Genomic DNA, 14,006 nt, shown 5'->3' on the forward strand with positions numbered 1-14,006 from the left:
ATCTAGTTCGAACATAATCAACTCATACATATTGCAAAAACTAAGTTCAGGATTGGCTAACATTTCCCGCTCTTTTCAGGTAGTTCCTCCTTCTTTTAGCCACCGTCCCGCCTTAGGGACTTTCCCCATGGCTCAAGGGCATCGTGTCCTTGAGCCTGATTGGCTCTCAGCCAGCTGCGTATGTGCCCAGACTCATGTGAGTTGAGTACGGTACTTTACTAGCCCATTGCCTCTTAACTGCCCAACATCCATGTGTCCTATTTCACTTAACCATTCCTCCACAATTCCCCCGTTTTTATTTTGCTTAGTTAGGCAGTTAAAGATTATACGTGCAGCAACTATAATCAATGTAAGTAGAAAGAACTAACAAAACCCATCCACCCATGTTCCCAAAAACAGATTTAAGCCAACTTTCAAACCAACTATCTTGTACTACAATTTTTTGCGTATGATCCCTTAACCATTTCAACTGGTCGTGAATTGCCCAAGTGATCCACATATTGGTTTTAGGATCGATTTTGCTTAGGATGGCACTATTACGTCCAACCGTCATTGTCAAAGATAACGCAACCAGAATCCCTTGCACCGTTAGATCAGCCATGGTTGCTGTTATTCGTACTTGATGACTTTTCTTCAATGGCTGGTTTAACACATCGACTAGGTACCCAGGTTGGACCTGTAGGGGAAGGGATACACACATAACCTCGCCCCATATAAATCACGTCAGCAGGCCCCAACCATTGTCCCGTTTTCATATCTCAGTACAGTACTCTCATAATGCATTTATTTTCATTTTCAGACTTAATGTAATGACCTGCAGCGGATGGTTCCTCATGATCTTCAAATATACACAAATTGTTAAGAACAAATAAAGTTTTATTCACTCTCTCTCTAACATCTGTAATGTCTTTAAACTTTTCCAAGTACTGCTTAACTGTTCCATTAGCCCTTTCTACTATAGCTTGACCAGTTGGTGAATGTGGAATACCAGTTATATGCTTAATGTCCCACAGTTCCATAAATCGCTTAAGTGGCCCACTACCATAGGCTGGACCATTATCAGTCTTTATAGTTTGTGGTACTCCCATTACTGCAAAACAACTGGCAAGATGACGTCGTACATCCCAAACTTTTTCCCCAGGCTGCGGTGTAGCCCAGAGTAGTGCAGCTTGTAACTCTTCAGAGTTTTGTGTATACCATTCCAAATCGCCTGGCTTCATGGGTAACCAGATCATATTTGGAGGAACCCCATCCACCTGCAATGTTCGATTCCTCCCCTTCTTTACTAATTCTGCTAATGTTGCAATTTTTTCTTGAATTGTTTGTCGAGGTTGTAATGGAGGAGCTATCCATTCTAATACCACAGTTTCTCCTCCCTTCTCCCCCGTTTTTATTTGTTGCTGTGTTGTCGTGGTTTAACCCGGCTGGCAGCTAAACACCACGCAGCCGTTCGCTCACCCTCCCCCCTCCCTCTCTGGGACGGGGGAGAGAAATGGAAAGTGAAGCCCGTGAGTTGAGATAAAGACAGTTTAATAAGACAGGAAAATAATAATAATAATAATACAATGATGATAATAGTACTACTACTAATAATATGTACAAACAAGTGATGCACAATGCAATTGCTCACCACCCGCTGACCGATGCCCAGCTTAACCCCGAGCAGTCCGGCAGCCTCCCCCTGGCTAGCCACCCCTATATATTGTTTAGCATGCCGTCAGATGGTATGGAATACCCCTTTGGCTAGTTCGGGTCACCTGTCCTGGGTCTGTCCCCTCCCAGCTCTTACTGCACCCCCAGCCTGCCTGTTGGCAGGACAGAGCAAAAGGCTGAGATGTCCTTGGCTTGGTATAAGCACTGCTCTGCAACAATTAAAACATCGGGGTGTTATCATCATCCTAAGCCAAAACACAGCATTCCACCAGCTACTAGGAAGAAAATTAATTCTGTTCTAACTGAAACCAAGACATGTGTTATGGAATACAGTCCATTCAAATCTTTGATCCGGACCTTCACGATTTATTGCCGGGAGAGTAAAGGCAAACCTCTGTCATTTTTATGGATCATAGCAGGATTAGGTAGACCAGGTTGCAGTGCTCCCATGGCACACATTTTGACAGTCTTAGGTGCCCTTGTTGACACTGCTCTTGTACTAGGACTTTCCCGTTTTAGCGGCCACTGCTCAACCCACATAGGTTCATCAGTTTTCCATTTTAGTGGGATTGGGAAAGTCCAATCAATGGCCATACCTATAAATGGTGATCTGACGTAAGAACCATTCCCATCTGAGCAAGAATGTCTCTCCCTGTCAGTGCTTGTACTCCATCTGGCAACGGTGAGACAGATACACTGCATTTTACAACTTTGTCACCTATTGTCCATTGCAGTACTGGTGATCGATGAGCAATAGTCATACCTCCTACTGCTGCTACAGTGGCACTGGATTCGAATGTATGCCAATGCGGTGGCCAAGTTTGCGCACTGATTATTGTCACATCTGCGCCAGTGTCTGTAGTGGGTTTACGTGGCAAGGTTTTGGTAGCAGGGGGCCATAGGGGTGGTTTCTGTGAGAAAGATCTAGAAGCTGCCCCATGTTTGGGAAGGGCCCCATTGTTTTCCAGAGCTGAGCCAATAAGCGATGTTGTTTTGCGCCTCTGTGAGAGCATATTTAAGACGGAAAAAAACGCTGCGCCACACAGCAGCCGGGAGAGTCACGGGAGTGAGTGAGAAACAGCCTGCAGGTGCCAAGGTCAGTTTAGAAGGAGGGGGAGAGGCGCCGGAGCAGAAGTCCCCTGCGGCCTGTGGTGAGGACCATGGTGAAGCAGGATGTCCTCCTGCAGCCCATGGAGTACCACGGTGGAGCAGGGTTCCACGCTGCAGCCCGTGGAGGAGCCCACGGTGGAGCAGGTGGCCCTGCACCGACGGAGGCTGCCGCCTGTGGAAGACCCCTGCCAGAGCAGATTTCAGGCCAGACCTGTAGCCCGCGGAGAGGAGCCCACGCAGGAGCAGGTGATCTGGCAGGAGCTGCTGCCCGTAGGGGAGCCAGGTTGGAGCAGTTTTCTCCTGAGGGATGGACCCCGTGGTACAGACCCATATCTGGAGCAGTTCTGGAAGAGCTGCTGCCTGTGGGAAGCCCACGCCGGATCAGTCCATCAAGGACTGCATCCTGTGGGTGGGACCCCACAGCACAGGGGACGAGAGTGACCGAGAAGGAGAGGCAGAGAAGAAGTGCTGTAGACTGACCATAACCCCCATTCCCCCGTTCCCCTGCGCCACTCGGGGGGAGGAGGTGGAAAAGGGTGGATGGGGGGGAAGGTGCTTTTGTTTTTTTTTTTTTTCCTTTGTTTCTCATTTCTCTCGCTTGCTAGTAATAGGCAATAAATCTTACTATCTCCTTCTGCCGAGTCTGTTTTGCACGTTACAATAATTATTGCGTGATTTTCTCATCCTTATCTCAACCCTTGAGCCCCTTTTCACATATTTTCTCCCCATTCCTCTTTGAGGAGGGGGAGTGAGAGAGCGGCTGTGGTGGAGCTCGACTGCCCACTCGAGCGGAACCACGACAGTGTCCAACAATGCCTCAATTTGCAGTTTCTCATCCTTTAAACATACTGTGATTTTCTGTCATGGTCTCTGCTGCATGCCAAGCGTTAATAACGCTACTTTTCCTGTGGAGCCAAATGCTCCGAGTCCTTGGTCCTTATTGACCATCGGTGGTACATGCATTGGAGGAAACATTGCAGAAACCATAATCTGTATTTCCCCAAAATAGTCTTTAGAAGTCCAACCAATATTTGTAATCCATTCAAGGTAGCAGACGATCTTCCGATCAATAAAGCTCCCACAGGATCACCATTAATAGTAACTGGTCCCATAACTCCTGTCTTTACCCTGGTGGGTTTGGAGTGCAATAGCATTACATCTACTGCTGTTGCCAAGTCCAAGCCGAGGCTCTCTCTGGTGGCTGGTCGGAGGTAAAGGGCGCGGGGCGGTCCTTCCCGCTGCTCCGGCCGTTTCCCGATGCACCATGTCGACAGGTCGCTGTGTTATGCGTATTGGATTGGCAGTTCTGACACCACACTGATTTCGTTTTGCACCCTTGTCTCATATGTCCCGTGATCCCACAGCGAAAACAATGCGGTCGCGGTGAAGACCCTCGGCCAGTAGGACGGCCTCCGGGCGTTTGCAAAGGAGCAAGGGCAGCGAGTGCTTGATTCTGCGTTTGCTGCGCAGTCTCTCTTAATACCTGTGCCTGTTCTTTCATACTATAGTGAAAGCTCCTCCTCTGCTACAGAGGACATTGTCACAGGCACCTCCGAATTTCCCGAGACCCCCTGTGTAATAGTAAAAGTTCTAACGGAAGGTGGCAACGGGCAATCTGTTCCTTCCATATTTATTTGCTGTGGATTAACATTATTAACCCTGATGGTCCTAACCGCTCTGTTGCAGCAGCTGCAACTCTTTGTTCAGCTCCATGCATGGCCAATGCATTAGACACTGCTCTCCATGGCTTCATTAAATTTTCTTCAGCAGACCCAACATCACTAATAACATCATCAAACAATTTATCTCCAAATTTACACCACTCTGTTTGTTCAAAAAAACTGTATCAGGATTTGTAAAACAACCCTTAGCTACCCCATATGCTAACAACCCTGGCAAATCTTTTTCTACAATCTATATTTAAAATGCTCCGCTTTTATAAAAAGCATCTGAGCAAATAATACGCTGCTTGTCTCTCATACCTTTATATATACAGTTGCAGCCTTTGCAAAGACCTCGGCGGCGCTTTTCTGGCGGGACCCTTTATAGGCTCATCCTGGGTGCGGGGACTCCCTTCCACCTTCTGAGCTGCGGGTGCGGGGATTCCTGTCCCTTTCACCTTTCAGACCTCGGTGACGCGTGACCTGCGGGATCCTCTCCCGGGTGCGGGGACTCCACGTCCCTTTCACCTTCCCGACACGGGTGCGGGGATTCTTGTCCCTTCCACCTCCTGGGCTGCATTGCAGGACCGGCTTTCCCTTAGTCCGCCCAACCGTGGCCCAGGATCACTGCCAGCATCGTCCAAATCTCGTTCAGACCGGTCCCTGTTCGGGTGCCAATTTGTTGTTGACGGAAGGAAGACCAAAACCTCACCCCTAGATATGGGGAAAGCGGACTTCAGGCTGCTCAGGGAACTAGTCAGCAAGGTCCCCTGGGAAACTGCTCTTGAAGGCCTCGATGTCCACCAGTGCTGGTCATTCTTTAAGCGATGCCTCCTAGAAGCACAAGATCAGGCAATTCCAAAATATCGCAAGTCAGGTAGGCGGGGCACGAGGCCGGCGTGGCTGACCAGGAACGTTCTAATGGAGATTAGGCGGAAACAGAGGGTGTTTCGCTACTGGAAGGAGGGCCAGGCGTCATGGAAAGAATACAGGGATGCTGTTCGTGTTTGTAGGGAGAAAATTCGTGTGGCCAAAGCACACCTAGAGTTGAAGCTGGCTGTGTCTGTGAGAGAAAATAAAAAGGGTTTTTTTAGATATGTGAATGGAAAAAGGAGAACTAAAGAATACATAGGGCCGCTCCTTGACAGGGAAGGTCTCCTCACAGACAATGACATAGGCAAAGCAGAGACGCTTAACGCCTTCTTTGCCTCTGTCTTCAATGCCGATGATGGGCTTCGGGACCCAGGGTGCCCTGAGCTGGAGGACCGGGACGGTGGGGACGACAAACTCCCGACCGACCCTGAACGTGTGTGGGATTTGCTACTCCACCTGGATCCCTACAAGTCCATGGGTCCGGATGGGATTCATCCCCGGGTGTTGAAAGAGCTGGCGGACGTCATCGCGGAACCTCTCTCAATTATTTTTCAACGATCCTGGGAATTTGGAGAGGTCCCGGTAGACTGGAAGCTGGCAAATGTTGTGCCGATTTTCAAGAAGGGTCAGAAAGAAGACCCTAGCAATTACAGGCCTGTCAGTCTCACGTCAGTGCCTGGTAAAATCATGGAGAAGATGGTTCTCAAACTTATTGAGGCGCACCTGAGGGACAAAGCAGTCATTGGTCCCAGCCAGCATGGGTTTGTGAAGGGTAGGTCCTGCCTAACTAACCTGATTTCCTTTTATGATAAGATCACCCGTATGGTGGACCAAGGGAAACCAGCTGATGTGATTTTTTTGGACTTCAGCAAGGCTTTTGACACGGTTTCCCATAGGATCCTACTGGACAAAATGTCCACCATACAGCTAAATAAAAACATCATACGATGGGTGAGCAATTGGCTAACGGGCAGGGCCCAAAGGGTTATGGTAAATGGGGCTGCGTCAGGCTGGCGGGCGGTCACCAGTGGGGTCCCTCAAGGCTCCATTTTAGGGCCGGTACTTTTCAATATTTTTATAAATGATCTGGATGTAGGAATAGAGGGTATTTTGAGCAAGTTTGCTGATGACACCAAACTTGGAGGAGTTGTGGACTCGAATGAGGGCGTAAAGGCCTTGCAGAGGGATCTGGATAGGTTGGAGAGCTGGGCGATCACCAACCACATGAAGTTCAATAAGAGCAAGTGCCGGGTCCTGCACCTGGGACGGGGAAACCCTGGCTGCACGTACAGACTGGGCGATGAGACGCTGGAGAGCAGCCTAGAAGAGAGGGATCTGGGGGTCGTGGTTGACAGCAAGTTGAATATGAGCCAGCAGTGTGCCCTGGCAGCCAGGAGCACAACCGTGTCCTGGGGTGCATCAAGCACGGCATCGCTAGTAGGTCAAGGGAGGTGATTGTCCCGCTCTACTCTGCGCTGGTGCGGCCTCACCTCGAGTACTGTGTGCAGTTCTGGGCACCACAGTATAAAAAGGACATGAAACTGTTGGAGAGTGTCCAGAGGAGGGCTACGAAGATGGTGAAAGGCCTGGAGGGGAAGACGTATGAAGAACGGCTGAGGTCACTGGGCCTGTTCAGCCTGGAGAAGAGGAGGCTGAGGGGAGACCTCATCACAGTCTACAACTTCCTCGTAAGGGGGTGTCGAGAGGCAGGAGACCTTTTCTCCATTAACACCAGTGACAGGACCCGCGGGAACGGGGTTAAGCTGAGGCAGGGGAAATTTAGGCTTGATGTCAGGAGGGAGTTCTTCACAGAGAGGGTGGTTGCACACTGGAACAGGCTCCCCAGGGAAGTGGTCACTGCACCAAGCCTGTCTGAATTTAAGAAGCGATTGGACTGTGCACTTAGTCACAGGGTCTGAACTTTTGGGTAGACCTGTGAGGTGTCAAGAGTTGGACTTGATGATCCTTGAGGGTCCCTTCCAACTCAGGATATTCTATGATTCTAAGACACAGACGCTCAATATGAGTGTACAGTGAACTTCAACTTTAATGGATAGCTCAGTCGCCTTTTATCTAGTTCGAACATAATCAACTCATACATATTGCAAAAACTAAGTTCAGGATTGGCTAACATTTCCCACTCTTTTCAGGTAGTTCCTCCTTCTTTTAGCCACCGTCCCGCCTTAGGGACTTTCCCCGTGGCCCAAGGGCATCGTGTCCTTGAGCCTGATTGGCTCTCAGCCAGCTGCGTACAGTGCCCAGACTCATGTGAGTTGAGTACAGTACTTTACTAGCCCATTGCCTCCTAACTGCCCAACATCCACGTGTCCTATTTCACTTAACCATTCCTCCACAGTCAGGCACAAAATAACTGACACTGTACTAATCCATACAAGCATCTGTGATAGCGTAAGTACAGAATGGGGGAAGGATGCTTGCCTCTAACTTCTACTGGTCTCTTCCTTATAGGTTTGGGGTGCAACTGCACCAGAAAAGCTACCTGATCCTGCTCCTGTTTTTGCCTCAGAAAATAGTTCTACTACACGCTGCTCATCTTCTGTGCCCGCAGGGCACCAGAGCCATGTGGAAAAGCCTCGGGAGAGTACAAGGGCTCCCCCGCTGCACCTGCGTTCCGAATCCGTCCCTACTCATTCATCCTACAGCTTTACACCTCCTGTCCCACCTGTGAGAACACTGGAGAGCAAAATTGCTGCTGCCATGCACTCAAACAATACGGATGCTATCAACAACTCCAACTATCATGCCTTCCTGGCTTCCTCCATGCTGGCCTCCTTTGTGGAGGAAGCCCTGCTGCCGCCGCCAGCGCCGCCACCGCCACCGCCCCCCAAGCACGCTTCTCTGCAGTCCATCTACGTGCCGCATCCCAAGCCGGAGAGCATCCCAGAGCCCTCTGGACCAGACAACTACCTGCACCACAAGCTGACCTCCAGCCACACGTACAGGCCTGAGAGTGTTCCTCCTCACATCTCCTACCACACCAAACCTGACCAGCACCAAGCCTATCCTCCTCGCTCTGAGACACCAACTTCTGCAAGCACTCGCTACAACACCTACACAAACCAAGGAAAAAGCACCTCAACTGTCCACTCCAAGCCTCGCAGCCGGATGGAGTTTGTGTCCTCTGTGAGCCCAATGGGTCTGCGTAACACCAGCTACGGTGAGGACGCCCCACCCTACCCCACCATCCGTCGGGTTCAGTCGCTGCATGTCCCCACCCCGGCTGCCGCTGCTATCCGCTCCGTTCCCATTTCGCGCACCGAGGTGCCTCCAGACGACGAGCCCGTGTATTGCACACGGCCTCTCTACCAGTACAAGCCATATCAACCCCACTCTGACTACCACGTAACTCAGCTGCAGCCTTACTTTGAGAACGGACGAGTCCATTACCGCTACAGTCCTTATTCCAGCTCTTCCGGATCTTCTTATTACACTACTGACGATGGGAACTTCTACGACCTGGACCCCTACAATACCGTACGGGCCAAGCCCTTCCACCCCATGCCCAGCCGAGAGTTTGCCTCCTGCGCCTCGCGGCTGCAAAGCAAAGGTCTGTACCGCAACCCTGGTTTGTCCGCCTACCCGCAGGGTGGCCTCATTGGCCACCTGGCTGGCAAAGAGCACAGCTTTATTAGCAGAGACGTGCCTCCTGCCCCAGACATCAAGCACACGTACATGTCGTGGGACCTCGAGGACATGGAGAAGTACCGCATGCAGTCAATTCGCCGAGAGAGCCGCACACGCCAAAAAATGAAAGGGCCGGTGATGTCCCAGTATGACAACGTGACCCCGCTGCTGCCGGATGATCTGGGAGAACTGGATGTCATTCATCTGCGCAGTAAATCTGATCCTGGGAAAACTGGGCTCCTCACCGTGGCAGAAGGTAAGGAGGGGAGGTACCCAGCCAAAGCAGCTACACCCGAGGGAGATGAACGCTACTACATGCAGCACCCTGAACCAGAACTGGACAGAGCCCACTACCACGGGGCCTATGGGAACGGCCCTTTGGAGAAGCCATCCCTGCCCCAGAAGCAGAGCAGCATCCGGAGCAGGAAGCTGCACGAGCCTGGATGCAGCACAAACGAACACGGGACGCACTTCCAGCAGGAGGGAAGCCATAGGCAGCCTTCCGAATCCAAAAATGGACCCCCTTATTGTGACTACAGGCCTAAAGGCGGCCCAGAGCCTTCCGAGCCCGTCGGTTACCAGCACTCTGGCGGGAAGTACATGACGATGAACCACGATACCCTGAGACTGAACCACAAGGAAGTGAAGTTAGCGGATGACAGACAAGATTTAGAAAGACCTCGAGCCAAACCGACCATGTCCATGGAGAAACAGACCAGAGACAACTATAAGGAAGAGGAGCACGCTGCCTCACCCATTGCACCACCACCCAAGCCTGAACGGAGCCACAGCCTCAGGATGCAGCACCCTGAATCCATGGAGAAGGATTCTGCCTTCCTCTACCCGTACCAAACCCTCGGAAAACGCCAAAGCACTATGACTGTGATGTCCCACTACGACAATTTGGAGGATTACCATACCATGCCTCAGCACCAAAGAGGGAGCTACGTTGGAGGAGGGGGGTTCATGCCCCCCACTTTTACCCACATGCACAGCAGGACATACGCCACCGCCCTTGGCCAGGGGGCCTTCCTCCCAACGGAGCTGTGTTTGCAGAGGCCCGAAACAGAAGTCCATGTCGAGTGAGCTGATATGAGGCGAAGAAGGAATAGAGTGTAAGCAGCCTCTGCTGGACAGTGGACTGTTTTATTTTTTCAGTGATAGAAAAAAAAATAAATAAATGTTGCCCCAATGAGCAAAGCAAAACTCCTTCAACCCCCCCTCCTCTCCCACCAGCCCACCACTCACTGTTTTTATGTAGTAGAGATACAGCTTTTTCATGTTGTTTGAGATAACTGGAATGGTTAGGCAGGCTGTTGGCGCCCAGATGTTGCCAGAGAGGACAGGCAGAGCTGAAAGAGATGCTGTAGGAGGAAGGGAAAAGAAGTTTTTCCTTCGCTGGATTTGATGTTGGCAGTTACCACCGCTTCCTCACCATGCCTCCGTAGTCCTGTGCATGATGGACTGTGCATGCTGCTGTTCTTGTGAGCCCCGTGTGTCGCCCTTCCCACTGTTAGCTTCCAAGAAAGGGTCTCCGTGACACGCCTCGGAGGAGCCACTCTTCTACTCCCGCTGAGGTTATGCAGCACGAGGGGGTGGGGGGCGGCTTCCGAAGTATTTTCTTCTTGATAAATGCCAAGGTGTGCCTCTCCCTTGAAAATTAGTGCTTAGGTATAGTGGATCTTCACTGCTTTAACTGTTTGGAAGTGGGTGGGAGCCTGTTTTGACTTCAGCCTGTGGAAGAGGCTCTGAAGCAAGCTCACGATACAGCACACTTCTTAAATTGCTTGCTTCACAAGTTGCTTCTGGCTACAAGAAGTCAAAGTTTCTCTAGTATAAGTGGAGGCGAGCTATAGAAGCCAAGTAGGGCACAGGTCTACATTTCTCACAGCAAAAGAAAAAAACAATACAAAAAACACAAAAACACATGCAAAAAGGGAGCAGCACACCCATTTCATGCCAATTCCCCCTATACTGCTAGGCTATCTACAGTCCAGATGATTTAATACCATGTTGAGGCTGGCCAGACAGTATCCTCTCATTCCAAAAAAAAAAAAAAAAAAAAAAAAAAAAACCATACTAAGAAAACCACTTCTAGTAGCGTTGTGTCCAGCTTGTAAATTGGAGCACAAGTTTCTAGCTGGGAATGACTGTGTAAGTGCTGAGTTACCTGCATGCCCAGCTATTTGCCCAGGGCCAGACCCTGTTGTCGATGGCTGGAAGACACAGGCGCTCAGTATGAGTGATCAGTGAACTTCAACTTTAAGGGATAGCTCAGTCGCCTTTTATCTAGTTCGAACATAATCAACTCATACATATTCCAAAACTAAGCTCATGTTTGGCTAACATTTCCCGCTCTTTTCAGTTAGTTCCTCCTTCTTTTAGCCACTGTCCCACCTTAGGGGCCTTCCCAGTCGCCCAAGGGCATCGTGTCCTTGAGCCTGATTGGCTCTCAGCCAGCTGCGTACGTGCCAGACTCATGTGAATTGAGTACGGTACTTTACTAGCCCATTTGTACTACAATTTTTTGCGTATGATCCCTTAACCATTTCAACTGGTCGTGAATTGACTGACCACGGTCGGAAAGGTTAAAGCAACACTTCCTCCCACATCTTCACACCCATGTCCCTGAGCCAACAACAAGAAATCAATTGCGGCTCTATTTTGTAGTACAGCATGTCTTAGACTCTCCATATCTTGTGACATTTCAGAAATAACTTGTATGGTAACATTTGACTGTTTAACAGCCCAGGTGACCCATATATTCATCTGAGGGTCAATCTTCCCTACGATGGCATTACCATGTCCAACCATCATTATCATTGACAACATAATCAACATAATCAAAGACCCTTGCTTCGTTAATTCAGCCATGGTTGCTGTTACCCTTTTTTGGTGACTTTTCTTCAAAAAAAGAAGAAAAATCTTTTACATCAGATGTCAAATACATAACATAACACAACCATACAACTTAACCCTAATAACACTACAATTACTGTAAGCACTTAATGGTAACACAATTAATAGTAAGTAACACAACTTAATAGTAACACACTTAAACCTAATCACTCGATGGTGATCGAAGGCTGTTCTTGATAGTCGTCGAGGTGTCACAGCCCACGTCATTGTCAGAATAATTATCAGGAACCTCTTCCTGGTCGTCTTCGGCGTGTGCAGATTCTAAAGCTGCCCCAGTCTGCTTTGCAGTGATCCACTGGGTACCCGCTTCCGGCACCACTTCAAAATCTCTATAACATTTTATAATATTTTTGCAAGTAACCCCTTAACCACATCCATCACAATACTACATGCAATGATTGACACCACAGTGAACAGAATCCTTAATCCCTCTTTGACTAATCTCAGTAACCATCTATGCATTGGTTCAAACAAATCAGTGAACCATTGACTGAAAGGATTGATACCATATTGACTCCTTCTCATGCACTCCTTCAAGAAAGCAATGAATTTGTGAATTGACTCATTATGATCAAAAAGGTTTAAACGGTACATTCCCTTAAGTTTCTCCAAGAGGCTACTTCACACAATGACCCCATACTTGTGAAACATGATTTTGCTCGACCAGCACTAATTTCCTATGATTTCAGCCTGCACTATGACAATAAACGTGCTCTCACTAACACAGTACACACCACACTTGCACACCCAGAGGCCTCTGACACATCTCACTCTCAATCATACCACAACCTCAATCATACCACAAGAATATAATTTAGAATGATAAGCAAACAAACAAGTATTGTCTCATTGTGTTCCTCGTGAAGTTAATTGTAACACTTTGTTTTAAAACCTTACCCTTACACAAATACTTTCAACACAAAATACCTGGACGTTTAAGAATAACACATACAATTATTAACACTCCAGTTAGTATCCCTTTTGCATTGCAAGGTAAACCTCTTATACAAAGAATGCCAGAGAGAAACAGCACAGCCGCCGCTGCTTCCATGGTTATGTCAGACAGGCTGCAGGGCCCTGATGTCCGTCCCTCTCTCTGTGCCGACTCGCCACACGGTGAGGGTCGGCTGCCGTTCGATTCCGCGGACTGAGGGGGGGGGGAGGCTCCCATTGCCCCGTAGCCCCCTGAGGCAGCGTTATCGTTCTCACTGAAGGCAGCAGTGGGCAATCCCCAGCTCCAGCACTTCCCGGCAATCCCAGTCGCTCTGTAGCGGCAGCAGCGACTCTCTGCTCAGCCTGATGTATAACTGCGTTTAAAAAGCGTTAGTGACTGTTCTCCAAGGCTTCAATAACTTTTTAGCAGCCTTATTTTCATTAATAACTTCATCAAACAATTTGTCCCCAAATTTACGCCACTCTGTTTGTTCAAAAACTGTATCAGGATTGATAAAACAACCCTGCGCTACTCCATATGCTAATAACCCTGGCAAATCTTTTTTACAATCTATATCTAAAATGCTCCGCTTTTCTAAAAAGCATTTGAGCAAATCATACGCCGCTTGTCTCTCCATACCTTTATGTGCGTCGGTACCGTTGCAGCCTTTGCAAAGACCTCGGCGGCGCTTTCCGGCGGGACCCTCTATAGGCTCATCCCGGGTGCGAGGACTCCCTTTCCGAGCTGCGGGTGCAGGGATTCCAAGTTTTCGTCCCTTTCACCTTTCAGGCCTCGGGTGCGGGGATTCAGCAATTTTTAATCCTTTTCACCTGAGCTGCGTTGCAGGACCGGTTCCCGTATTCCGTCCAACCGTGGCTCGCAGATTCAACTCCAGCGGAGTCCCTGTTCCCGTTCAGATCGGTCCCTGTTCGGGCGCCATTTGTTGCCAACGGCCGGAAGACACAGGGGCTCAGTATGAGTGATCAGTGAACTTAAAGGATAGCTCAGTCGCCTTTTATCTAGTTCGAACATAATCAACTCATACATATTGCAAAAACTAAGTTCAGGATTGGCTAACATTTCCCGCTCTTTTCAGTTTGTTCCTCCTTCTTTTAGCCACCGTCCCGCCTTAGGGGCCTTCCCAGTCGCCCAAGGGCATCGTGTCCTTGAGCCTGATCGGCTCTCAGCCAGCTGCGTACGTGCCAGACTCA

At 49.3% G+C, this 14,006-nt stretch overlaps 1 protein-coding gene across 10 annotated transcripts in view; it reads left to right on the forward strand.

Annotated features, from left to right (window-relative positions):
• Positions 1-13,164, forward strand: part of ARHGAP32 (Rho GTPase activating protein 32) — a 266,569-nt gene extending 253,405 nt beyond the window's left edge. For all 10 annotated transcript variants that reach the window (XM_082777983.1, XM_082777991.1, XM_082777990.1 and 7 more), the window contains one exon: positions 7,767-13,164. In XM_082777983.1, coding sequence (XP_082634109.1) covers positions 7,767-10,028 — 2,262 coding nt within the window. In that variant the 3' untranslated portion in view covers positions 10,029-13,164. The remainder of the gene's footprint in view (positions 1-7,766) is intronic.
• Positions 13,165-14,006: the final 842 nt, after the last annotated feature.

This window comes from Aythya marila, assembly GCF_965140915.1.
Source record: "Aythya marila genome assembly, chromosome: 23".
Lineage (NCBI taxonomy): Eukaryota > Metazoa > Chordata > Aves > Anseriformes > Anatidae > Aythya > Aythya marila.